This window comes from Macaca thibetana, chromosome 16, assembly GCF_024542745.1.
Source record: "Macaca thibetana thibetana isolate TM-01 chromosome 16, ASM2454274v1, whole genome shotgun sequence".
Classification (NCBI taxonomy): Eukaryota; Metazoa; Chordata; class Mammalia; order Primates; family Cercopithecidae; genus Macaca; species Macaca thibetana.
Window position 1 is genome coordinate 1,392,823 of NC_065593.1, and position 27,872 is coordinate 1,420,694.

General features: G+C 46.2%; 1 protein-coding gene and 1 pseudogene across 6 annotated transcripts in view; both read right to left on the reverse strand.

The window, feature by feature from the left end:
- The window catches only part of SPECC1 (sperm antigen with calponin homology and coiled-coil domains 1), a 281,070-nt gene that overhangs the window by 17,472 nt on the left and 235,726 nt on the right, over positions 1 to 27,872 (reverse strand). For all 6 annotated transcript variants that reach the window (XM_050763865.1, XM_050763867.1, XM_050763866.1 and 3 more), the window contains one exon: positions 4,224 to 4,340. In XM_050763865.1, coding sequence (XP_050619822.1) covers positions 4,224 to 4,340 — 117 coding nt within the window. The remainder of the gene's footprint in view (positions 1 to 4,223; positions 4,341 to 27,872) is intronic.
- Positions 11,230 to 11,330, reverse strand: LOC126940008 (uncharacterized; annotated as a pseudogene).

A 27,872-nucleotide genomic window follows, 5' to 3' on the forward strand; every position in this document is an offset into this window, starting at 1 on the left:
CCAGCTTCTAACACACTTTTAGGAAATCTTCCCTGCTCTTTCCCCACTCTGCACTAGTAAGATTCCTCCCGTGTGCTCAGTTTTATACTGTATGGGTTTGCCTGTTGGGATACGTTATTTTGAAAACCCACACCTGTAACTGTGATAGATATGGCCACTCTCACCAAAAAGAATGCCAGCATCCCCCAGGGCAAGCCACACACCAAGAAGTGGCGAAATGTCACTGCAGCCACTGTGGCTCCTCCAGAGTATGGCCAGGATGGGGAATTTAGGAAACAGGAGGCTAGTTGTTCCTTCAGGGAGCGGCAAATGGGCTGTAATTAGCAAATAAAATCCTAGGCTCTGGGACACAACCCAACTCAAGATTACTGTGAGGCCAAATAGATCCTAAAATGAAAAATACCAGACATCCAGGGCCGACTTGGACTCTCATCACAGACCCGCAGTCTTCCACATGCTGCCTTCCACACTCCCTGGTGGTTGGGTGATCGGTCTGGGGAAGAAATTCAACTCTGCATGTAGGGAACAGGGGCCTACGCCATGGCCTCAGCCTGCCCCCACCGCATGCTGCCACAGCTGCAGGAGGTCTGGGCAGCTGGCGGAGGAGCCTCTGCCCTCAGAATCGCAGAGACTAGCACCAGGTACAGGGGCTCTGGCCCAGGAGGCAAGGCTCACAGTTCAGAGCCTGAGCGCAAACACTGTTAGGTCCATAATTTTCCAACAGAGCCATGCTGATTCCAGGACAAAGCAGCCAGTCTGTGTGGATGACTGCAGGGAGTGACGCCCACACACTGCCAGGAGGACACGGATGTGTGTGTGTGTGTGTGGGCTTCACCCAGCAGTGTTAGGAAGGCCTTCTGACTATTTTCAGTGCTTTCATGCCCACTATTTCCTCAGTTATCTCCAAACAGCCTATCAGAAAAGCAGAGACTAAAACATCAAGAGGGCAGGGAGGGAATGAATGCATAGATTACACCTGTGACCCGTGAGGCCACTGCAGCCTGTGGCCCCAACTCAGGCCGCCTCTCTGGATGCTCCTTCCCGGTCCCCTTTGCTGTGTCCTCCTCCTCTACCTCCACGACAAACACTGGGGTTCCCAGGTGTGTTCCTCGGTTCTCCCTCTCTCTGCTTCCCTAAGACCAAAGGACTGGGTGCTCTCCTCCAGTCTGATGACTTTAAATTCCATTTGTGCCCATGCTGTCCAACATGGCAACCACACGTGATGTGGCTACTTAAATTAAAATCGAAATTAAAAATTCAGTCTTCAGTCACATCTGCCACATTTCAAGTGCTCAAGAGCAGGTATGGGTGGTTGCCCTGTGGGCAGTGCAGATACAGAACATTCCCATCATCTCAGGAACTTGCATTAGACAGCATGAATCTCTTCATGGACAACCCCCAGATCTGTTTCCAGCTCTGCTCTCCCATCCAGCTCTGGATTTGCTGCACAATTTCCTGCCTGCCATCACCACCTGCATATTTCACAGCACCTCAGACTTCACATGATTTAAACATCTTTCCCCCAGAATGTTTAATAATCCTGTCCAGCCTGCTTCACAAATGAAGCACCCCACAGAAACGTAATTTAAAGATTTTAATACATTCTGTGATGGTTAATTGTATGTGTCAACTTGGATAGGCATGGTACCCAGATATTTGGCCAAATATTATTCTAGATGTTTCTGTGAAGCTTTTTTGTTTGTTTGTTTCAGACAGGGTCTCTGTCACCCAGGCTGGACAGCAGTGGTGCAATCACAGCTTTGCTACAGCCTCAAACTCCAAGCATCAAGTGACTCTCCCACCTCAGCCTCCCGAGTAGCTGGGACCTCAGATGTGTGCCACCAAGCCCAGCTAATTAAAAAAATTTTTTTGTAGAAATGGGGGTCTCCCTATGTTGCCTAGGCTGGTCTTAAACTCCTGGGTTCAAGTGATCCTCCTGTCTTGGCCTCCCAAAGTGCTGGGATTACAAGTCTGAGCCCCCACGCATGGCCCGACAACAGACTTTGAGCAAAGCAAATGACCCCACTTAGAGTGGGTGGGCCTCATCTAATCAGGTGAAGGCCTTAATAGAAAAGGCTAACCTCACCCAAGAAGAGGGAATCCCACCAGCAAATGGCCTTCACATTGGGACTGCAGTATTAGCTCTTCCCTGAGTCTCCAGCCTGCTGGCTTACCCTGCAGATGTTGGACTTGCTAGCTTCTATAATCTCGAGCTAGTTCCTTAGAATAAATCTCTCTCCCTGGCCCCCACCCCTCCACACGCCCACCTCCCACACACACACACACACACACACACACACTCTCTCTCTCTCTCTCTCTCTCTCTCTCTTTTGGTTTTGCTTCTCTGGAGAATTCTAACACCTTAAAAAACTAAATTACTTCGCTCAGTTATTGTCATTGCTATGACCCTTCTTTGTGCTTTATTTAAATCCTGATGTGGGATAATCGAACAGAGCTTTTAAACATATCTATGCCCTCCCCATCTCAGAAAATGGCCCTTTCAAACTAGACACCAAGGCATCATCTTTGACTCTTTCCTCTCCTCCTCCCCTACAACCAATCTGTCACTAAGTCCAGTCGATTCTGTCTGAGACATATTTTGAATCTTTCTAGGTCTTTCCATCTGTGTTGCTACCATCCTAGTGGTTAGTGGGTGAGGCCAAACCAGAGCTGTGGGGAAGCTCTGCAGCCTCTGCCCCTCGGACTCCCCAGATCAGCCCAGCTACAGGGTCTGCCCCTTGGCTTCCCTGGGTCAGCACAGCCTCTCTGGCCCCACTAACCACATCCAGCCAACCAGCCTTCTTCCACGGCCTGGACAACACCAAGGTGTTCCCCAGCAGCTGCAGCTGCTCCATAGCCCTGGCTCTGCACTGCTACCTCCTCTATCTTCCAATGCCAATTTCTTTTTTTCTTTTTCTTTCTTTTTTTTTTTTTTTTTTTGAGACGGAGTCTTGCTCTGCTGCCCAGGCTGAAGTGCAGTGGTGCGATCTTGGCTCACTGCAACCTCTGCCTCCCAGGTTCAATCAATTCTCCTGCCTCAGCCTCCCAAGTAGCTGGGATTACAGGTGCGCACCACCACGCCCAGCTAATTTTTGTATTTTTAGTAGAGACGGGATTTCATCATGTTGGGCAGGCTGCTGTCAAACTCCTGAACTCAGGTGTCCGCCCGCTTCGGGCTCCCAAAGTACTGGGATTACAGGCGTGAGCCACTGTGCCCAGCCCCGACGCCAGTTTTGACATCACTGCTGCAGTCTCCCTGGTCTAAATGCAAGCCCCGTCACTCAGTCTCACAGCACTGAGTTTCTCTCCGGGCTCTTTGACCACTTATCCTTGCTCATTTATAATTTTACTTGTTATAAATCTACTCGCTTGCTTATTGTCTGTCTAGCTCATGAGGGCGCAGAACGTCTCTACTGTTTATTGTTTTCTTATGACAGTGCCCAATGCTTGACAAGAAATTCTTGAGTGACCAACAGCAGGACCCAGCACAGCATTTTCCAAAGTATTCTCTGTGGGACATTTTGTAGGAGGTTCTAGGTCAGGGGCTGGCAAACTGCTGACCATGGGCCAAATCTGGCTCATAGCCTGTTTTTGTAAATAAAGTTTTGTTGGCACACAGCCATGCCCATTCATTTACAAAGTGATCAATGGCCTCTTTAGCCCGATGGTGGAGTTGGATAGTTGTGACTGAGACCAACTGACCCACTGAGTCTATTACGTGGCCCTTAACAGGGAAAATTTGCCAACCCTTGTTATGGTGATTGTAGTAAAATAAACAAATATAAGTAAAGAGGTTATGTGGATCTGATCTATGTTGGGTTAAACAGTCACACAGATTTCTTAATGTAGGACTTCCTGAAGTCTTTAATGTGTTAACAGGCACCATGCTCTCTGAAAATGTGATGCAATATACAGTGTCCCAGACTTATCTGAGCAGGGAATTCTTTTTGTTGGTGTTTGCTGGTTCTTTGGAATAGGCTTTGAAAAATGCTGGCCAAGGTCTTGAAACCATGAAGGTGAGATTCCTCAGAAGGGAAGCTGGGGAAGATTTGCTGAGGATGGGATTCCACGGTGCAGTCACACATTCACGAGTTATCTATACCTGGTATCAATATCCCAACTTCTACTTCAGGCCTGTTAGCCCCTCTCACAGTGGGGTTTCTCAATTAGGAATCCCCCTGCATTTCCTAGAGGATAACCAAGGTGACAGGGCCATGACTTACTTTCTCCTGACTGTTCAGCTCCTGGTAGGGGATGTGGGCAGGCAGGTAGGTGTGGAGCAGGGCACAGAAGGCCAGGCCATCGCTCCAGCTGCTGCTGAAATTGGTGATGTCGATGTTCTGCAGGAGAGAAAAGTAGTAATAAACAAATACTATTGCGAACTGTGCAGTATCACAGATGAGGGAGAATGGGATAAGATGGGAATCTACCTTTGGATTTTTCAGTAAGGCAACATAAGAATAAACTTCCCAAATTTGCTCAGAGTACATTTTGTTTTGGTATCAGGAATGGCCTGGTGTTGCCCAACTCCATTCACAGAATAGCACTGAGGAAAAGCCGTCAGTGCTCAAAACAGTAGAGGATTTCCGTCCATCTCTCAGGAGAGTCATCAAAGGCTCAAAGATATCTTATTCTCAAATTAACCCACCTGATTAGTTTTGTACATGCCAGCATTTCCCAGACTCATTTCATCAAGGAAGAATCACTATCACCATCATCATCATCGCCACCATCATCACCACTACCTTCGTAACAATTACCATCATCACTACCACCATCATCACTACCTTCATAACCATTCCCATCATCACTACCTTCATAACCATTCGCATCATCACTACCATCATCATCACTACCTTCATAACTATTACCATCATCACCACCATCATCATCACTACCTTCTTACCATTACCATCATCCCCACCACCATCATCATCACCTTCATAACCATTACCATCATCATCACCACCATCATCACTACCTTCATAACCATTACCTTCATCACTACCATCATCATCACTACCTTCATAACCATTACCATCATCACTACCACCATCATCACTACCTTCATAACCATTCCCATCGTTACTACCATCATCACTACCTTCATAACCATTAACATCATCACTACCATGATCACTATCTACATAACCATTACCATCATCACTACCACCATCATCACCACCTTCATAACCATTTCCATCATCACTACCATCATCATCACCACCTTCATAATCATTCCCATCATCACTACCACCATCACTACCTTCATAACCATTACAATCATCGCTACCATCATCATCAACACCTTCATAACCATTCCCATCATCACCACCACCATCATCACCACCTTCATAACCATTACCATCATCACTACCATCATCATCACTACCTTCATAACCATTACCATCATGACTACCACCATCATCATCACTACCTCCATAACCATTGCCATCATCACTACCATCATCATCACTACCTTCATAACCATTACCATCATCACTACCATCATTACCACCTTCATAACCATTACCATCATCACTACCACCATCATCACTACCACCATCATCACTACCTTCATAATCATTACGATCATCACTACCACCATCATCATTCCCATCAACATCACCACCATCATCACTACCTTCATAACCATTACCATCATCATCACAACGATCCTCATCAGTACCTTCATAACATTTCCCATCATCACTATCATCATCACTACCTTCATAACCATTACCTTCATCACTACCATCATCATACCACTATCTTCATAACCATTCCCATCATCACTACCACCATCATCACCTTCATAACCATTCATATCACACTACCTTACCATCCCATCATCACTACCACCACTACCATCATCACATTACCTCCATAACCATTACCATCATCACTACCATCATCACTACCATCATAACCACCATACCTCATCACTACCTCCATAACCATTCCCATCATCACTACCACCATCATCACTAACTTTATAACCATTACCATCATCACTACCATCATCACCACCTTCATAACCATTACCATCATCATCACTATCATCACCACTTTCATAACCATTCCCATCATCACTACCTTCATAACCATTACCATCATTCCCACCACCATCATCACTACCATCATCATCACTACCTTCAATAACCATTACCATCATCACTACCACCATCATGACCACCTTCATAACCATTACCATCATCATTACCATCATCATCACCACCTTCGTAACCATTCCCATCATCCCCACCACCATCATCACTACCTTCATAACCATTACCATCATCACTACCTTCATAACCATTACCATCATCACTACCACCATCATCACTACCTTCATAATCATTACCATCATCCCCACCACCATCATCACTACCATCATCATCACTACCATCATCACCACCTTCATAACCATTACCATCATCACTACCATCATCATTATCACCTTCGTAACCATTCCCATCATCCCCACCACCATCATCACTACCTTCATAACCATTACCATCATCACTACCACCATCATGACCACCTTCATAAGCATCACCTTCATCACTACCATCATCATCACTACCTTCATAACTATTACCATCATCACCACCATCATCATCACCACCTTCATAACCATTCCCATCATCACCACCACCATCATCACCACCTTCATAACCATTCCCATCATCACTACCATCATCATCACCACCTTCAAAACCATTCCCATCATCACCACCACCATCATCACCACCTTCATAACCATTCCCATCATCACTACCATCATCATCACTACCTTCATAACCATTCCCATCATCACTACCTTCATAATCATTACCATCATCCCCACCACCATCACTACCATCACTACCACCATCACCATCTCTGTATAATCCCAATTCACAACAAGCAGACCAAGATGAGAAGGTCTTAAAGACCTACAAGGCTGTCTCTGGATTGCTCTTCCTACCACACTCTTCTCCCCATCATTTAGGAGGCTTCTCAGGGGGAAAAGAAAACCCTTCCTGCTCAGCAGCCCCGTCGGCACGCCAAACAAGCAGGGAGCATGAGACTGCATGGGAAGAAAGAAGTTCCTCCTTCAGGATGGGTGCAGCTCCCAGCAGCTGCTTGGTGCACAGTGATAAGGAAACTAAAATTCAACTCTAGCCGGGCATGATGGCTCACGCCTGTATTCCCAACACTTTGGAAGGCTGAGGCAAGTGGATCACCTGAGGTCAAGAGTTTGAAACCAGCTTAGTGAAGATGGTTAAACCCCATCTCTACTAAAAATACAAAACTGAGCTGGGGTGGTGGCGGGCACCTGTAATCCCAGCTACTTGGGAGGCTGAGGCAAGTGAATGCCTTGAACCTGGTAAGTGGAGGTTGCAGTGAACTGAGATTGCACCACTGCACTCCAGCCTAGGTAACGCTCTGTCTCAAAAAAACAAACAAAAAAATTCAATTCTAAGTCCCTGCCCATGGCGACGGTGGCTTCTGAAGACTCCTGTGCAGGTCACCTAGGCCAGCTGGGGACTCCAGTACATCCCCACCTCTTAGATCCTCAGTCCTGTCAACCCACCTGCTCACCCCAACAAGGTTTTCTTCCCTGGATCCACAAACTTTGTCCCAAATGAAGCATCAGGTTCCCAAGCCTGCTAAAGCTGGGAGCTCAGGTTGTTTAAGCAGGGGCCTTGCAAGAGACTGCAGAAGTGGGGCATAGCTTGGGCTTGGCTGAGTTTTAGGTCTGTGTTGGGTTTTGGGACAAGAAGAATTGGGCAAGTCTAGGGTTCCTTCCTGCAGTCTCCCCACAGCCACTGAGGAGCTCTTCCTCTTCATGCCCTGTCCTGGGAAATGTGAAGCCAGCAAACTTGGAAAGCTGTGGTGGGTGGGAACGCTGACCACTGTTCCTTCCCTCTGCCCAGATGGCCAAATGCAGCCCTATAACAAGTTAACTCTCTGACTGCCCTGGGAAGGTCATTTAGGGTGTTTCTGTCAGAATCAATTTGTAGCTGAAAAGGAGAGGCAGGGTGAAGAGGAATAAGGCACGACATTAAGATGGAATAAGAGAAGGAGGTTTGATGGAACTCTCCTCAAAGTGTGTGTAAAGAGGTTCTGGAGAACATGCATAGGTGGAGATGTATACTAAAATATGGTACCATGTTTCCTGTGAAGTTTCCCTAGGGTTCTGGAAGCAAATAATCTTAGGGGGGGAAAAAAAAAAGCCTATAATCTCATTTAGCTTTTTATCTAGAATTTTTGAGGGTTATTTCAACCTAGCCTGACCCTTAGCAATAAGGTTGGTGAAATATCTCATTTGAAACTGAGGTCAAAAGAGATGGTGTCACATGTCACATGTAGGGTTTACCTGAATGACATAGATACAAGGATATACCTGAATGACACAGATACAAGTAATCTGTCCCTGTCTTCCCAGCAAACCTCTTCTCAGTTTCAGTCAGTGTCCAGGATGACCCTGGTAGGCCCCAGAATGTCCCCCAAAAGCACCGGCTTTCAGGAAGACAGTGTGTCCTGGAGTCTGCTTTGCAGTTACATTTCCCCAGCGAGGAGTATTTGGCTGAAAGCAACACACAACCATAATAACGTCTCTTCATCTTGGCTTTCATGACTCAAGCACGACCAACTTTCAGCAGTCGCTAAGCACATACATCAGCATTATGTAAAAGCCTGAGGATGCCTTTTGTTGGGAGGGCCCCATCTTGTAACTTCTGGGGCCACTGGGAAGCTGATCCCGTATGTGGACTTTTGGATTCAAAGTCTCTTTGGGTTCAACAGCTACCTGATGGGAGCTGGACACTGCTTTAGAAATGGGGAATGCTTTGATTTTACACTTTCTGAAGAGGTTTGTAGGTTAGGGAGGCTGAGGTGGGTGGACCACCTGAGGTCAGGAGTTTGAGACCAGCCTGGCCAATGGAGTGAAACCCCATCTCTACTAAAAATACAAAATTAGCTGGGTGTGGTGGCGGGCACCTGTAATCCCAGCTACTCAGGAGGCTGAAGCAGGAGAATTGCTTGAACCTGGGAGGTGGAGGATGCAGTCAGCTGAGACCGTGCCACAGCACTCTAGCTGGGGTGACAGAGACTCTACCTCAAAAAAAAAAAAAAAAAAAAAAGGGCAGAGGGAAAAAAAACCAGGAAGTGGTGGTGGGGGGTGCCCCATCCAGTTCACTGAAATCATTCAAACCAGATGTTATGGACGTCAAACCCTGGGAAGGTGAAAACAAGGAGGGCCTCTTTCAGAGGGTCTGGTTTCTGCTTTCCTCTTGGGAAAGGCAGAGAGCACTGTGGCCCCTGCCAGTACCGAGCTCCCCCTTCCTTCCTCTACCATGCACAGGCTGCCAGAGACCCTATCTCCAGACCCATCTCTTGCAGTGCTGACTTGGGGGACGGAAAGCCAGGCTTTATATCCAGAAAGCCATTTTGATGTTTACACATTACGCTGATCTCAAGGCAACCATGTACACAAGGCAAGCGCTTGCCCTGCTGGAATTGTTCTTTCCCAAGAGCAATGATGACGGATACAAGATTTTTTCCAACAGAAAGGCCACATTTTCAATAGAAAACCAAATGCTCAATGAGTAAGACCAAAGTCCTTTAAGTATGAGTCCTTTGGCTGGGCATGGTGGCTCACGCTGTAAACCCAGCACTTTGGGAGGCCAAGGTAGGCGGATCGCTTGAGCTCAGGAGTTTGAGACCAGACTGGCCAACATGGCGAAATCCCATCTCTACTAAAAACACAAAAATTAGCTGGGTGTGGTGGCACATGCCTGTAGTCCCAGCTACTTGAGAGGTTGAAGCAGGAAGACTGTTTGAGCCCAGGATGCGGAGCTTGCAGTGAGCCAAGATCATGCCATTGCACTCCCGCCTGCGCAAGAGAGCAAAACCCTGTCTCACAAAAAAAAAAAAAAAAAAGCAAGAGTCCCTTAAATATGAAGCTCAAAAAAATGGTGGGCTGGGAAGGGCAGTGGCATTTGCTGAGTGCCTGTAATGGGCCTGTCACTGTGCATTTTCTCATGTACAGCCATGCACAGTGACTAGTATTATACCCATTTTACAGATAAGAAAGCCAGAGCAAAAAGAAAGATTTCTAGTGCCAGAGTCAGGGCCAGAACACCAGATCCATTTGCCTCTGAAGCACATGTCCCATTTGCTGTGGACACTGCCACTGGAGAAGGGTGAGCAGAGGAGATGACACCAGGCAGGATGGCCGCGGCATGGATGTCAGCACTGTTGGCAGCGCTGAAAGCAGACCCTGCTGAAAGAGGCCTGCAGCTTGCTCAATCCGTCTTCGACAAGAGTGAAAAGAAAGGCTGAGGGTGGGAGAGGGCAGATTCTAGAGGAGTGAGCGCTAAAACTTTGGTTCCTTCTTGTCAGTTAAAGAAACTAGAACCCCATTTTCTGAGCCCAGGTCAGGCCCATCAGGAACTGGCTCTGCGGTAGATGGCATTGCTCTCTGCACTGGTGAATGCTACCGCCCCAGGGAACTTGTGCGTCCAAACAGGCCAGGTTCTCCTTCTCACCCTTCCTCCCTCCCTTCCCAAATTCACTTTAACACTTGCTAAATCTTTCTTTTCCCAAATCATGAGAACTTTTTATACACACTTAACATCTTCTATCATTGCTGATACAAAACAGCGTTTTTCTTCATCTGCAAAATCTTCAGAAGCATTTGAGAGGTCAGATGGATCCAAAAGCTCAACAATGCCACCATCTCCCACAACCAAAAAGGCGCCTATATGCTAGTTAACACTGTCAAGAATAGTTTTTTGGGCTCAGAGTGGTGGCCCAGCACTTTGGGAGGCCAAGGTAGACAGATCACTTGAGGTTAGGAGTTCGAGACCAGCCTGGCCAACATGGTGAAACCTCTTATCTACCAAAAAAAATTCAAAAATTAGCCGGGAATGGTGGTGTGTGCCTGTAATCCCAGCTACTTGGGAGGCTGAGGGGGGAGATTTGCTTGAACTCAGGAGGTAGAGGTTGCAGTGAGCAGAGATCATGCCACAGCACTCCAGCCAGCGCAACAGAGTGAGACCCTGTCCCAAAAAAATAAACATAAAATAAATAAAAATAAAAATCAGGCAAGTGTGATGGTGCATGTCTGTAGTTGCAGCTACTTGGGAAGCTGAGGTGGGAGAATCACCGGAGCCCAGGAATTCAAGGTGGCAGTGAGCCATGATCACACCAGCCTGGGGGACACAGTGAGACTCTCTTGAAAACAAAAAAAGTTATTTGTTTGTTTTCCTTGCGCAGGGAACCTGCCAGTCTTCTCTGTATCATCCCCATTTTGGTATGTATGCTGCCAAAGTGAGCACTGGTTCTTGATCTGTAACTATAAATGGGTCATAGGTTGAGACTAAAGTCTGGCAAGATCAAAGCCATGGTTGAAAAACCAAACAAAATGACTAAAACCCGCAGGAGAGCTCTGAGAGCCCAGTGCCTTAGGACAGACTGCACTGGTGGCTGTGCTGGGGTCTCGGCCATATTTGAATGCAGACCCTGGCACTGCAGCAGTGAGACCACACAGAAACGACAAAGGAAAAAGGAGGACGTGTACTACCTTAAAAAATCATTATTACAAAAAGTCCAAGTCTAGTCAGGTAGACAAGCCCAAGCCTATGGTCAGGAAACACTCTTCCTTCCTATAAACAAGGTTTCCCTGCCTCAGACTTTTTATTGCTGACATTGGTAGAGGTGGCAAACTATGGTTTGCGACATAACACTCGCTCCAAGAACGTTATACCCCTAAAGACATTCCCTTTCATCTCAGAGTGCAACAACCCCAACTGAGTCCCCTAGTTGCCATCTGAAATCATCTCTAATTCTAGCTGAGCATCAGGAGCGCCAGCAACTCCCAGTTCAGTGCAGCTGAGGGACAATTCAAAGCCGTGGGCACTGTCATCCACAATGGTTGAACTAATTTACATTCCCACCAGCAGTATAAAAGTGTTCCTTTTTTGGCCTGGCACAGTAGCTCATGCCTGTAATCCCAGCACTTTTAGGGAGGCCTAGGTGGATGGATCACATGAGGCCAGGAGTTTGAGACCAGCCTGGCCAACATGGTGAAACCCCATCTCTACTAAAAATACAAAAAATTAGCCACGCATGGTGGTGTGCATCTGTAGTCCCAGCTGCTTGGGAGGCTGAGGCAGGAGAATCACTTGAACCCGAGAGGCGGAGGTTGCAGTGAGCTGAGACGGTGCCCCTGCACTCCAGCCTGGACATCAGAGCAAGACTCCATCTGATATGGTCTGGCTGTATCCCCACCCAAATCTCAACTTTAATTGTATTTCCCAGAATTCCCAAGTATTGTGGGAGGGACCCAGGGGGAGGTAACTGAATCATGGGGGTCAGTCTTTCTCGTGCTATTCTCGTGATAGTGAATGAGTCTCACAAGATCTCATGAGTTTCTCAGGGGTTTCCATTTTTGCTTCTTTCCTCTTTTTCTCTTGCTGCCACCACCATGTAAGGAGTGCCTTTCGGCCGGGCACAGTGGCTCATGCCTGTAATCCCAGCACTTTGGGAGGTTGAGGCGGGTGGATCACGAGGTCAGGAGTTCAAGACCAGCCTGGCCAAGATGGTGAAACCCCGTCTCTACTAAAAATACAAAACTTAGCTGGGCATGGTGGCAGGCGCTTGTAATCCCAGCTACTGAGGAGGCCGAGGCAGGAGAATCGCTTGAACCCAGGGGGCAGAGGGTGCAGTGAGCTGAGATCACACCACTGCACTCCAGCCTGGGCAACAGAGTGAGACTCCATCTCAAAAAAAAGAAAGAAAGGAGTGCCTTTCGCCTCCTGCCATGATTCTGAGGCCTCCCCAGCAATGTGGAACTGTAAATCCAATTAATCTTCTTTTTCTTCCCAGTCTCAGGTATGTCTTTATCAATAGCATGAAAATGGACTAATATACTATCTCAAAAAAAAAAAAAAAAAAAAAAAAAACTGTTCATTTTTCTCCATAACCTTGCCAGCATCTGTTGTTTCTTGACTTTTTAATAATTGCCATTCTGGCTGGTGTGAGATGGTATCTCACTGTGGTTTTGCTTTGCATTTATTTCTCTAACGATCAGTGATGTTGAGGTTTTTTTCATGTTTGTTGGCTACATAAATATCTTTTTCTGAGAAGTGTCTGTTCAAGTCCTTTGCCCACTTTTTAACGGGGATGTTGTTTTTTTCTTGTAAATTTGTGTAAGTTCCTTGTAGTCCTCGAAGATCTAGAAGAAAAACAATTTGACCCAGCAATCCTATCAGTGGGTATATACCCAAAGGAATATAAATCCTTCTGTCATAAAGATACATGCACACGTTATGTCCACTGCAGCACCATTCACAATAGCAAAGTCAAGGAACCAACCCAAATTCCCATTAGTGATAGACTGAATAAAGAAAATGTGGTATATATACACCATACTATGCAGCCACAAAAAAACAAGATCCTGTCCTTTGCAGGGACATGGATGGAGCTGGAAGCCCCTTTCCTCAGCAAACTAGTGCAGAAAACAGAAAACCAAACAAAGTATGTTCTCACTTCTAAGTGGAAGGTGAACAATGAGAATACATGGACACTTGGAGGGAAACAACACACACTGAGGCCTGTTGGGGGTGGGGGAGGGAGAACATCAGGAAGAATCACCAATGTATGCTGAGCTTAATACCTAGGTGATGGATTGATCTGTGCAGCAAACCACCATGGCACACCTATGTACCAAACCTGCACATCCTGCACATGTACCCTGAAACTTTAAAATAAAACTTGATTTTAAAAAAAACTATAATAATTAAATTTCTCAGAAATAAAACAAAAAAAAAAAGCTGTGTGCACTTAGGAAACCTCAGAGGTAAGGCCAAGCAGCAACCTGTAGAGCCCTGTGCATCTCAGAGGCTGCTCCGCTGCTGTTCTTAAGACAAAAGTGGCTTCCTTTCCAGTCACTGGAGTGTGCTTTTGTGAGCTCTAAGGTGTATTTTCAGGAACGAGGGGGTCAATATCAGTGCAGCACAGCTGGTATCATTCACACTTTCCACATGGATGGAAGATGACTTGCAGAAAAGGGATGAATTGAGTTATGCTTCATCAGAGCTCTCAGTTCATTCTGGAAAAGCCATATCACTTAAATTACTGTTCCCTTACAGACCACGTACAGAGGCTATGAGCTACGCGGTGTGCTGCACCCTCATCAGCAGAGCCCGGGGGAGGCAGGGAAGGCTGAGGACGGCAGCTGATGGCCTAATGGAGTGGAAGGGGGTCAGTCCTCCAGGAGCCAGGACTTCCTTGGGGCTAGCACAGTCTCTAGGAGCTCTTGCAGCCTGGGACCTGGGGGCCAGTTCGTGGGAGTTGGAGGGAAGAGGCAGGCAGCAGTGATGGGATCATGCCATCATTCACCAGTCTCTTGGGGGTTGGTTTCCTGGACTAGAAAAGCGTCCAGCCCTGGGCAGCCAGGAGCTAGGCAGGGTCTGTGGGTCCCAGGTAGGTGGGTTAAGATCCAGTCCCACTGCAGTGACCAGAGAGGTCAAGGAAGCTATGGCAGCAAGGGACTCATATGGGCAGGGCCAATGTACCGGGTACCAGGCAGAAAAACAGCAGTTTGTTGGGCACAGGTGGCTGGGCAAGTCCTGGGCACCCCAGGGAGCAAGCTGAGAACTCGCTCCAGGACCTGCCCCTGGATGGAGGTGAAAAGTCTCATTTTTGGCGAAGGGATGACTAGAGCTGGTTCAGGCCTTAGAGTAGAGGGAGGTGAAATCTGGCTGAGCTGCTGGGCAACAGTCCTCAATGCTCACAGAAGAAGCCAAAACTAAGAAGACAGACAGACCACCCTGAGGATGTTAATATGGTAAGGACTTTTCCCAAAGACCACTTATCTGAGACTCAGGGATTCATCAAAAGAACAAAGAGAAGAAAATGAAAAACAGCCAAGCAGGCATTCTATAGGCTGTATCTTCAGGTATTTTCTTTGATATTAATCCCTGAATAAAATGGACTAGCATCATCAATGCCCTTGAGTAGAAGCTGGTAACCAGGGGAACATGAAGAGGATTCTGGGGGGCTGAATGCTGTGCCTTCTAGACCTGGGTCACTTCGTGAACATCTCCATGCACATATGTAAGTTATACCTCAATTAAAAAGGAGGTCATGTGTGATGACTCACAAATCCCAGCACTTTGGGAGGCTGAGGCAGGAGCTGCTTGAGCCCAGGAGTTCAAGACTAGCCTGGGCAACATGGCGTGAACCTGTCTCTACAAAAAATGTGAACAATTAGCCAGGCATGATCGTGCACACCTATAATCCCAGCTACTGGGAAGGCTGAGGCATGAGAATCACTTGAGCCTGGGGAGGTTGGGGCTGCAGTGAGCCATGATCAAATCACTTCACTCCAGCCTGGGTGGTAGAGCGAGACCCTATCAAAAAAAAAAAAAAAAAGAAGGGAGGAAGAAAGGGAGGGAAGGGGAGAGGGAGGGCAGGAGGGCAGGGAGGGAGGAAGGAAACAAGGAGGAAAGGACCTTGATTGTCTTAAGGGGCTAGAGTGTGGTGTCCACTCTGAACACTAACATTTGGAATTTATGTACAAGATTTTTGGGAAGGAAAAAGTGGAGCAAAAACAGAAAGAAACTCGCTGATTATTTTTACCCAGGGAAATGCTAGTTACTAATAGAAAATTAACTTTTCCTAGGATATAGGTACCTTAGAGATATTTCTGAGTGGAATATGGAACTTTTTGATGAAAGTCTTAGATGTTTAATAAAAGGGTAACAGTCCAACCATCTCCAAAATTGGTTAGGTCTCCAGGACAGTTTAGGAAAAAAAAAATTGTAAGATACAGAATTTTGTCCACCTCAATGGAACAAAAGTCATTTGAGAAAAATGATGATATTGAATTGCACACGGGAAGGTAAAATCCTAATTTTAGTGCATAGCCATGAATATCTTCCCAGAGTGTTGAGGTTGTACTAAAGTTCCAGATGGGGGAATGTAGACACAACACTCATGAATAACGCAGCAGGACAGGGCAAAGCAAAACTGCACAGCCCATGGCATTTGCTTCTTAAAGATGTTTCGCTTGCCTTGGTTGCCTGGTTACTTGCCTTACCTTGGTTATTAACATTTGGTAAAGACATCAATCACTGGGGGGAGAAGCTGCAGGGCACACACTGAATTGTGTACTGTGCTAAATTCAATCGAGGACACTGCTGGATTCTGTGGCTGCATTCCCAGTACTTCTTTACCTTCACCAAGGACCTCTAGTTGCCTCCATGAGGTGTCTATGAATGAACTGACTCTGTGTACACTAAGTCCAAAAGTCAAAAAGAAAAAAAGCAAAGCTTCTTGGGAAAAAGGCAGGAGACTGATTAGAAAATGCTGTACATTCATTCTTGCAGGAACCAGCTGTCTCAGGCTCATGATGATCTGAACAGCCTCACTTTGATCCTGAATCTCTCTGGGGTTTTCCCAATCAGTTTTTATTATCACAGCTGTGGAATCAGATTGAGTTTTTACTATTGGGAAAGTGTAACAATTTATAGATCACAGAGGATAAAAGCAGCTCACTCCTCACTGGAGCTCAGCATGTGCAGTAAGAGCCCAGGGAGCACCACACTTACTTTGAAGGTCTGGTGAGAGAGAATACAAAGCAAACGCACACATAAGATTTCATGTGAAATCTCAGCAAATGCAGCCTGTGCTCCTTCCCTGCTGTGCATTCAGTGTTCGGTCCTTACCTGGGACAAGTGTACACACACATCCAATTTTAGTGCATCTGTTCTGATCTCAGACTATCTGGTAAACCTCGAGTGGCCTCAACCTGCACACAGAGAGCACAACCCTTGGCCATGGACTCGTGGAGACCTGCACATAGACTCCTGGGCCCCCTCTCTTCATAGCGTCCTCCTTTCTGGTGCCCCATTCCATAAAATGGGCGGCTTCAGCTGCCCTCTCTGATCACCGCCTCCTCAGCCAGTGAGGCTGCTGTGCTGCACTCAGAGGCCAGCTCCCTGCACTGGGAGGTGGATTTATTCCCAGGCAGAGAGCTGGTGGGCTGGCCATCCATCACTGCAGGAGTTTCCCTTCTCTCAGGGATTAGTCCCATCTGCTTGTTTCCTAGAGATGAGGTCCAAATAGCTAAGCTTAAAAACCAAAATTACAACATTAAAAGAAAATATAAAAGAATAGGCTTATAATCCTGGGGAAAGAAAGCCATTTAAGGCACAAAATGCAAAAGCATAAAGGAAAGGATTGAGAAATCTAACTAAAAAAAGTTTCTGTGTGACAAAATTAAAACCGATATATGTATAGCAAATGACTAATGTAACCAGTAAGAAAGAAGACAGACATGGTAGCTCATGTCTATAATCCTAGCACTTTGAGAGGCTGAGGCAAGTGGATTGCTCAAGGCCAGGAGTTTGAGAACAGCCTGGGAAACATGGTGAAACCTCATCTCTACCAAAAAATACAAAAATTAGCCAAATGTGGTGGTGTGCACCTGTAGTCCTAGCTACTTGGGAGGCTGAGGTGGGAGGACTGCTTGAGCCCAGGAAGCAGAGGTGAGCCAACATCGTGTCACTGCACTCTAGCCAGGGTGACAGAGCAAGACTTTGTCTCAAAAAAAAGACAAATAACTCAAGTAAAAATTAGCAGAGAATGAATCTGTAACGTACTGAAGAGGAAACACAAATAGTCTGAAATGTATGAAAAGTTGCTCAGTCTTACCAGAAAATAAAAATGGTAAAACATCATTTTCACTCCTCAAACTGGCAAAAATTAAAGACTCTTAATTCATAAGGTTAATGAAGATGTTACTGTAATCTACTGTGTTTCGCGGTGGTTTGCTCTACAGCTACAGATAATCAGAACACCTGACATGACTTCTTTTATATTTGCTGCAAAGGGTGAGCCACACCTCTGTGGCAGCGAAAAGCTACCTTTTGTCCCTCAAGCAAATAACTCTGGGATTCCTTAGAACACCTTTCCATTCCTGCTCCTGTTCATATTATTGTTTTAATCGTTTTTGTTTGTTTTTCTGAGACAGGATCTGGCTCTGTTGCCCAGGTTGGAGTACAGTGGTGTGATCAGGGCTCACTGTAGCCTCAATCTCCTGTGCTCAAGTGATCCTCCCACCTCAGCCTCCCGAGTAGCTGGGACTACAGGTGAAAGCCACCAAGCCTGGCTAATTTTTTTTTTCATCTTTTCTTAGAGATGGGGTCTCACTATGTTGCCCAGGCTGGTCTTGAACTCCTGAGGTCAAGCAATCCTCCTGCCTCGGCCTCTGAAAGTGCTGAGATTACAGGCGTGAGCCACCGCACACACCCAGCCAATCATTCATTTTTCTACTTTAGATTTTATATGGCTCATTATCTCCCAGATCAAATCTGACAACTTCTGCTTATCTTTTAAGATTAAAAAAAATGCAGACCTCCTCAACCCACTCAATTCAATGTCATTACTACTCTGAAACATGAGCTGCAGGGGCTCTGCTCATGGCTGTTTCCACTGTGTCTTCGCTTCTGCAACGCTAGGGTGGGCGGAATGACGTGTGAAGGGGCCTCCTCTGCCGCGGCTTCACAGCACCTTTCCAGTCAGGCAGGGCAACTCACTTTCACCAGCACTCTTTCTCCAAACTTTCTTGGCTCTTCTTATTTGCTTATTCTTCCAGGTGAATTTTTAATTATTTTGTTAAGTTCAAGAATAAAGAAAGTCTGTTGGGATTTTAATTGGAACTGCATTAAATTTAGAGATTTAAATTTGGAATAATTTGCTTTTTAAACGTTCCTCTCACTCTTGTATCCACACTGAAGGCACTGAGGGTTTGAGACTGGCAAAGTGTAGACAGCGGCCACGGTGAGCTGGTCCAGGAAGCAGCGCCCTTCCCTTTACTCCTCTGTGGGCGAGAGCCTTCCCATGGCAGGAGAACAGCTCTGTGCCAGAGATGTTAAGGTGGATGCTGCACAGTCTCTCCCTGGAGACAGAATCACAGAAGATACACATCTCAGGAGTGGCTGGGGCCCTGTCTTTCTTGCTTCCTCCATTTTCACTGGACACTCAGGAGTCCCCACCCACGGCATTTCCTTCCCGAGGTTCCCTGGCTTTGGCATCGTGACACAGGGTCTGGTTGCCTTGCAAGCACAGGCCTGCAGCCGACACCTCCTGCCCCCTGGCTGGGTCTACTTCCTCCAGCCCACCAGCAGCTCCACTGGCAGCGCTAGCCTCATACAGCGCCCGAAGGCAGGCGAAGCCCCCCGGCTCAGCAGGGGCCTCCCAGTTCTTCCTCGGCGTCCTGGGAGCAGGTCTTCTCTGTGCCCTCAGCTCGGATCTCAGATGATTCCCTGCCATCTTCTGTCCCCAGAACCATGCCCAAGCCTCTGGGGAAACACTTTCCTGGAATTTTCTTCCCCTCCTTTCCTCTTCTGCCTGTTAAGTTGGCTACCTCATTTTCATTAATTCCACTCTTCCTCCTTGCTTGCTGCTTCTAAAAAAGTTCATGGTTATGCACAGCTCTGCTGGCTCCTCTCCTCCTGGAGTCACCCAGGCTCAATGGACTGGCAGCCCCCTGAAGCCCCATCCTGCTCCTTGCTGAGTGTTTACCTGTGTCCAGCAGCTCCCTCAAGGAAATGCTGGAGAAATCTTCTCATGAGCCACCTACACGACTCACCAGCTGTTCAGCCCTCAGGGCTGGGAGTAGAGTCCACACAAACATTTCCAAAGCCATCCATGCGTGAGGAGCTGAGGAGTACACCCGTGGGGAAGCGTGGTCCTACCGTGGTTCACCCATGCTGTAGTGCAGGCAGGCAGGACAGCCTGAGCCTGGGGTGTGCAGGAGGCAGGATGAACTCTGGGGCTTCAGGAAAGGGCGAGCCACTACAAGACTCCTCATGGAGTTCTGGGAGCCCAGGAGACAAAAGTCTGGTTCTTTCTTTCTTTTATAGTAAGTCCTCACTTAATGTTGTTGAGAGGTTCTTGGACACTGTAACATTAAGTGAAATGGTGATACGCTGTATGACAAAACCAGTTTCCCCGTAGGCTAACTGATACGAGCCAGAGTTGAGTTCCCATGGCTTATGGCACGTGGTTTCACCCAAAGCTGCCATTTCCAGGAACCTACTGGCCATGCTAAGAACTGAGCCGACATCAAATTGAATGAAGCCCCTGGCAAACCAGAATGTCCATTGCTCTAAAGAGGAACAAACCAAACCAAACTGTGACCAGCTCCTCCCTCCTCGCACTAAAGCAGCTGAGTGTGATTTCAGGAAGGTGACTCGACTTTTCTGCCTTATGTGTCCTCGTCTCTCAAATGAAGTGGCTAGATTAAATTAGTGGTTCTGAAATAAACAGTTATGAAACCCGTTTTTCCAATGATGTATCTGCAGAAGCTTTTTTAAAAGTACGGTTTGCAAACCACAAAATCCGGTTATCTTTTCTTTAACATCCGTCTGTCTATATTCCACCTTGCATTGCCCCATACGACAGCCACCAGCCACATGTGGCTATTTAAATTAGTTAAAATTAAATAAAATGAAAATTCCACTACTCAGTCACATCAGGCATCTTTTAAGTGCTCAGCAGCCACCTGAGGCTACAGGGTTGACCAGCACAGATCTAGAACATTCCCGTCATCACAGAAGGTTCTATAGGACAGCGCTGCCCTGCACTTACCCAAACGTGCATGTGTATTTCTCTCTTTTATGCAGATGGCAGCATGTTCTGCACCTTTACCAAGAGATACAGAGCTAGATCCTTCATGACATCTGGAGGAAGAGTTTCAGTGTAGAGACCAAGGGACTGGATGCTGGGCCCAACAGCAGGAGTTCAGTCCCAGCTCTGTCCCTTACTAGAATGTGACTCTGAGCAGTCATGAAGCCTCTTGCTGCCTTAGTTTCGTATTTGTAATATGGATATAAAATGCCTAACTCATGGAATTGTGGTCAAGATTAGATGCACTTAGACAATGTCAGTCATGTGGTAAATATTTCGTCACTGCTAGCTTTACTTCCATCACCATTCGCTACTTCATTCTCTGACGACACATGCAGGTCCACCACACGGATGCAGACAGCAGCCCGTTTAGGTTGTTTCCAGTTTTCTGTTATCACAAACACTACTGCAATAATTATCCTGCCACACACCTCTCTGCACACAGGTGGAACCCATTTTGACGGATTCTGTCAAATTGCCCTCAAAGAGGTTCTTCTACCTTAGACTCTAACTCCCAACGACACGTGACTATGCCCCTCCACCACACAGTATGGGCCCTTTGGTGATGGGCTGATTTCGCTCAGTGCAGCATCCTCAGACCCATCTTTGTTGCAGCGTGTGTCAGCCACTCTGCATCTGCATCCATCTGTCTACCTTCTCCTCTCCATACCCCAACTCCCATCCTGGTTCAGGAGTTGTGGTCTTCCTCATGTCTTCCAGAACCACAGCTCTGGCTGGGAAACTACCTGTCACCATGGTTTTAAAACCCTTTCTGACTCTGTAGTCAGCAGAATTAGAACCGTACTAAGAAAATAATATGCAATAACTGAAGAATTAACTCTCAGGAATTTTGTTCCAAGATCAAGTTAGGATTACACAAGAAAAGTAACCTTCAAGGCCAGGCGCAGTGGCTCACACCTATAATCCCAACATTTTGGGAGGCCGAGGCAGGCGGATCGGGAGTTCGAGATCAGCCTGACCAACACGGAGAAACCCTGTCTCTACCAAAAATACAAAATTACCTGGGCATGGTGGTGCATGCCTGTAATCCCAGCTACTTGGGAGGCTGAGGCACGAGAATCGCTTGAACCTGGGTGGCAGAGGTTGCAGTGAGCTGAGATCGTGCCATTGCCATCCAGCCTTGGCAACAAGAGAGAAACTCCATCAAAGAAAAAGAGAAAGAAAGAAAAGAAAGAATATGACTTCTTACCATGAGTTAGCCAAGGGGAGGGAAAGGGAAGGGGAAGGGAAGGGGAAGGGAAGGGAAGGGAAGGGAGGTAATCTTCAACCCCATTAACCTCCTACCCTCAGAAAGACTGAATTCAGCCTGTGAAATCATAAGTGTCTTGCCATGAAATTACTTCTTTTTCCCAAATGAACATTTCATGAGTAAGAGAATGGAAAAAATGCTCAGTGCAGATTCACCTGGGACTGTGATTATCTAAACAGACTCACATACTGTCCTGGGGGATGGAGAGGGAACAGCAGCAAAAATCAAGGCCTCCTTTTTCTGAATGGTGACAAGATGATGGCTTTGGTGTTGGGCAGCAGCTGCTGGCATACTTGACCTATGGAGGCCCTCAGCTGGGGACAGACGGCCCATGGGAGGAAAGAAGACAAAGGGACTTAAATCACCCTCAGTCCCCAGGAGGAGGACACATTCTTACAATATTTTATTTTGAAAATCTGTTTTTCCTTCCTGAAGCTGGCAAGACAGATCTAACATTTATATATAATTTTTTTAAAGTGTAAATTGGCAGTTATGATGCAGATGCTTCCTTCAAATAACCTGGGAAAGTCAGAAGACGAGGCTAACTCATGGTAAGAACCTTTAAAAAAAAAAAAAGAGAGAGAGAGAGAGACAGGGTCTCACTCTGTCACCCAGGCTGGAATGCAGTGGTGCAGTCACAGCTCACTGCAGCCTCAAACTTCCAGCGGAAGTGGATCACTTCCACTTCAAGTGATCTTCCTGCGTCAACCTCCCAAAGTGTTGAGATTACAGGTGTGAGCTACTGTGCCCAGCCAAGAACCTTTAACCAGATTAATAAGCTCACCTTATTAGTTCCCTCACTTTCTCCTGCATGTTGTAGGAATTTGGCAGGTCAGAAGAGGCAGGATGTGGGCCCTTAGCCTGCAGGGTGGCTGAGTTTCTGGTCTTCCCAGGTGCACCTCTCAGTCCCCAGCCCACCACAACCAAGGGCGCTAGCCTCTGCTCTCTCTCCGCCTAAGCCTCTGCTCCTATCCTCTGCCTCTGTTACCTTCTTGCTTCTAATTCTCCGACGTGGACCTTGATGACTTACAGAAGCCTGGAGCCCAAACTGCTGGCAACCAAAACACTCTCTTTTTTTCCTTAAGGACATGGAGGATCTAATCTTCCCGTTTTTCAGGTAGGTGTGGTGAGGGTGGGGAGGGGAGCTATGTTCCATACCTCTGAGAAAAGGGAGGACAAATAAAACAGCTAAGTACTCCCATTTAAAAAAACCGGTCTTTACACACAGGTCAGGAATATGGGTCTAACTTCGCTGGCTACAGAGTCGGTAAGGGTTTTCAAGCCATGGTGGCAGGCGGTTTCTTGGCTGTGGTTCTGGAAGACACAAGGAAAATCACATCTCCTGACCCAAGATGGGGTAGGGGCTACGGACAGGAGAAGGTGGACAGATGGATGCAGAAGCAGCGTGGCTGACACACGCCACAACACAAACGGGTCTGAGGACGTTGTGCTGAGTGAAATCAGCCCCTCACTAAAGGGCACATGCTGTGTGAGTCCACGTCTACGAGGTGGCCAGAATGGGTGAATTCAGAGACAAAGCAGAACAGTGGTTAGGGGCTGAGGGTGGGAAATAGGGAGTCCCCTACCCAGTGTTTAAAGCATACAGAGCTCAGTTTGGGATGATGAAAACATTTTGGAAATAGAAAGTAGTGATGGCTGCACAACCATGTGAACGTGCTTCATGCCCTTGAACTGTACACTTAAAATAGTTAAAATGATAAATTTCATGTTATGTGTATTTCACAATAAAAAAGAAAAAAAGAAAAACCAGATCAAGAACAACAAGGCTAAAGGGACAGACCATGCCCCCTCTTCCCCAAAGCACCAATAAAAGGAGCTAAGTGAACTTCATTTGGCAAAACGGATCCTCCCTGTGAAATTACACATACTTTCATTTAGCAGCATCATTTAAAAAAAAAGTTTAAAAAGTACTTTAAGCATACGCCCTACTTCGCAAATTGGTAAGCAATCTTGCCCAATTAGGACGGACAGTTTCCAGTTATCCCTTTAAACGGCTTCTAAGGAGTTCTGCTTGGTCACGTGCTTGTTTCTGTCCAGGGGCACCCTGGTGCTGCGAGGCTCAGTTGTGCCGAAGCATCAGCCCACAGGTCCAGGCACGTCCCCACACGTGCTGGTGACTAGGCATCAGATGCCACGAGACACTGGTCTGGATCCCTGAGAGCCACCTTTTCCCTCTCCGTCCACCTTGCTTTCTCACCACCTTCACACTTGTAGGCTGCTATCTGAGCCCGACTCCTCCAGCTCACAGTGCTCCAGATCTGCTGCAGGTCTTTGGAGTCCTTCTTGCTCCCAGGTATGGCCCTGACTTTGGGAAGCTCCCCTGGTGACAGGGCCAGTGGACTCGGCCCTTGCCCACTGCTCTTCGTCCATTCTACCCCAGAGAGCAGCCCTGGCAAGAGCACCTGGGCCTAGGCCCTGCCTCTAATTCTGACTTTTGACCCCAAAGGGGCCGATGGGGCTGTTTCTCACTAATGCAGCTGGCTCTGTAGCTCTACATTTTAAAAAATGTGTTGGATTGGAAAAGACCTATGATTCTGCTTCAGTTTAATAAAAACAGACTCTAGCTTTAAACTTTATGATTATTCCACTGTGATGACCCCTCAGAGTCTCAGGCCAGGGTTTTCCCACCTCTTCAACTCACACACCTTACCACACTGCTAGGTGCCTGGGAATTAGTAAAAGGAAGCCAGCAAGAGAAGTCTACTAAATTTAAAGTGAGATAGAGGAAGGAGGTAAAACACATACAGCCACAAGAAAATGTGAATAGGCTAAGCTGCCCTGTTAGAGGAATTTTCAGATTACATGTAAAGCCAAACTATTTATGAGACATAACCCTGAAACAAGCAACTAAGAGAGGCTGAAAATAAAGGAGCTGGGCAAAGTGGCTCCACACTTGTAATCCCAGCTAACTGTGGAGACTAATGTGGGAGGATCTCTTGAGCCCAGGAGTTCAAAACCAGCCTGGCTAACATAACAAGACCCTGTCTCTAAAAAATTTTTTAAAAGAATTAGCCAGGTGTGGTGTCATGTACCTGTAGACCCAGCTACTTAGGAGGCTAAGAAAAGAGGATCACTTGAGCCCAGGAGGTGGAGGCTACAGTGACCTATGATTGTGCCACTACACTCCAGCCTGGGCAACAGAGCAAGACTCCATTTCTGGGGGAAAAAAAAAAGAAGAAAAGAAAGAAAGTATAAAGATATATTGTGCAAATAACATAAATGCAAAACATAAAATGCACAGAAAACATAAATGGAATAGCAATATTGGTATATAAAATGTAAGCTTCTAGATCAAAAGGATTAACTGAAGTAAAAGGTAAAAACCACCAAGAAGATAGAGCAAGGAACCTTTATGTATGGTTCAAAATATCTGGAACATAATCTCTCAGCAATCAAAGCTTTTGACACAAACCACAGTCAGAGTAAGAGATTTCAACATACTTGACTCAGAATCCAGCAGATCAAGTGGCCACATGAGGACAGGGGACACTTGAGCTCCCATTGAGGTAACTGCGACCACTGATGGGCCTTGGGCTGCTCAGGCCTTGAGCCCTGAGAACATGTGGTGGCCTAGCCTTACCTCTATGCAACTAACAGGTCCTTTCAGAGGACTTTCACCGAACAAAAGAGCATCAGTTCCAGGGAAAATGTAAGTCTTCACTTTTATACTTTTCACAAAAATTGTCTGAAGCTTAAATGAAAGGTTTCCCAACTTCTACCCAACAACATTTTGGGGTTTTCAGGTTTTCATTTGTCAGATTGGACAGAGTTTTGCACCTAGAGCATAAAACATTCTCTTTGGCTAAGAATTAATTATGTCACTAATCGGCTTAGAATTAATTATGTCACTAATCCTACTACAGAAGGTGGTAAAATAAATACCTATTGCACTTTTTACTGTTTACAGATGATACAGGGTTTTAGAGCTCACTAACATCATAATGAAAACAAAAACAGGCCTTATTGACACAAAACTTCATTTACACCAAAGCAAGCAACAACAAGCCAAATGTCTCTTCATCAATAATAGAGCATAAAAAATCATATGTCTCACGTTAAAGAATAACCATAATCAAGTAGAGTTTCCTCCAATAACAACATACCGTGACCAAGTTGGAATTTTGCCCCCAGATATGTACAAATGTTTCCCTACTAGTAAACGTATTTATGTTACTAATTATATAAATGGGTCAAAAGAGAAGAAACCATATGGATAGCTCATTAAATGCTAAAAAGGAATTTGATATAATTCGTATCTATTTCTGGATTTAAAACATCCCTCAGTAAGTTCAAAACAGATGCAAGCTTCCTTTAGTTGACAGAGTATCACAAAACAATACAAAAATCTTATTTAGGTGATTATTAAATTATTATTAAATTATTTAATAATATTGTTAAATCTTATTTGGGTGAGATATTACTAACAGAAAATAAAACAAGAATATCCACCATCAATAGCATTATTCAACAGTGACCTGGACTTTCATGAATGCAATAAACCAAAAAAAGTACATGAGGTATAAATATTAGAAAGAAGAAACAAGGCCGGGCACAGTAGCTCATGTGTGCAATCCTAGCACTTTGGGAGGCCAAGGCAGGTGGGTCACAAGGTCAGGAGATCAAGACCATCCTGGCTAACACGGTGAAACCCCATCTCTACTAAAAATACAAAAAATTAGCTGGGTGTGGTGGCACTCCCCTGTAATCCCAGCTACCCGGGAGGCCGAGGCAGGAGAATCACTTGAACCTAGGAGGCGGAGTCTGGAGTGAGCCAAGATCGCACCACCGCACTCCAGCCTGGGCGACAGAGTGAGACCACCTCTCAACAACAACAAAAAAAAAAAAAGAAAAAAGAAACAAAACTATCGTTATTTGTAATAGTTTACCTAGAAAACCAATAAACATAAATCAAATAATGAAAAATGCCAGGTCATTAAAATCATCACAACAACGCATGCCACAGCGCTGGCTGACACGGGACTCTGCCTGGGACCCAGGGCGCTGTGCCACATTCAGGTCATGTTCTCATTTCTCTGCTTGGCAGTAACCTGCGGCAGAGGCCAGACCACAGAGCCACAGAAGGGAACAGCAAGTCCAGACACCACTCAGTTCCCATTCATACCTGGGTCTATCAGGTAGTTTGAGAGAGATGATTAAATAAGCGATGCTAAAATAAACAGCCAGCCATCTGCGGAAAAATAAAACTCGACCTAATAAACACAAATGCACTCCAGAAGGAACAAAAGGGTATGTGTAGTTGTATATAATATAGTCTACATGTAAAGGGTACCTGGAACCTCTGTTAATATCCTTAAGGAGAAAGGAATAAAGCTCTCTAAGGCCTCCAGGCAGATGGCAATGAAACGCATGCACTCACAATCTCCCACGCACTCACAATCTCACGCACTCACAATCTCATTCCCTCATGAAGCCCCAGAAAACCACAGAAAGGAATTTCCCCCTCAAAGGCATTAACTGACAAGGAAAAAGGGAACATGAAAGAAAACAAAAAGACATAACGTTGGCAGCTGAAAAGTCCAACGGACAAGAGATAACTAACATGACAGACCTAAGTAAACTAAATCCCAAGCCAGCAGTGGGGAAGGGCAAAGACCCAACCTGATTTATGGTGGAAAATCCCTCAAAGACACAGGAAGTTGATGTCAAGAGGTGCTTCAGGTGGGGGGATGAAGGTGGTTAAAAACAGGAAGATTGGGTTGGAGATCTGTTTACAGAGCAGCCAGAGCTCCAAATGCTGTTTCTTCTGTGCACACCCAGAGGATAGTGAGCAGTTGAGGCATGAGTAATGCAGTGAAAACAAGGGAATTAAGTGAATTTACATGGTGAGGGCTGAGGTAGTCACTCTCCACCCCCAGGCCTCTTCTCTTTT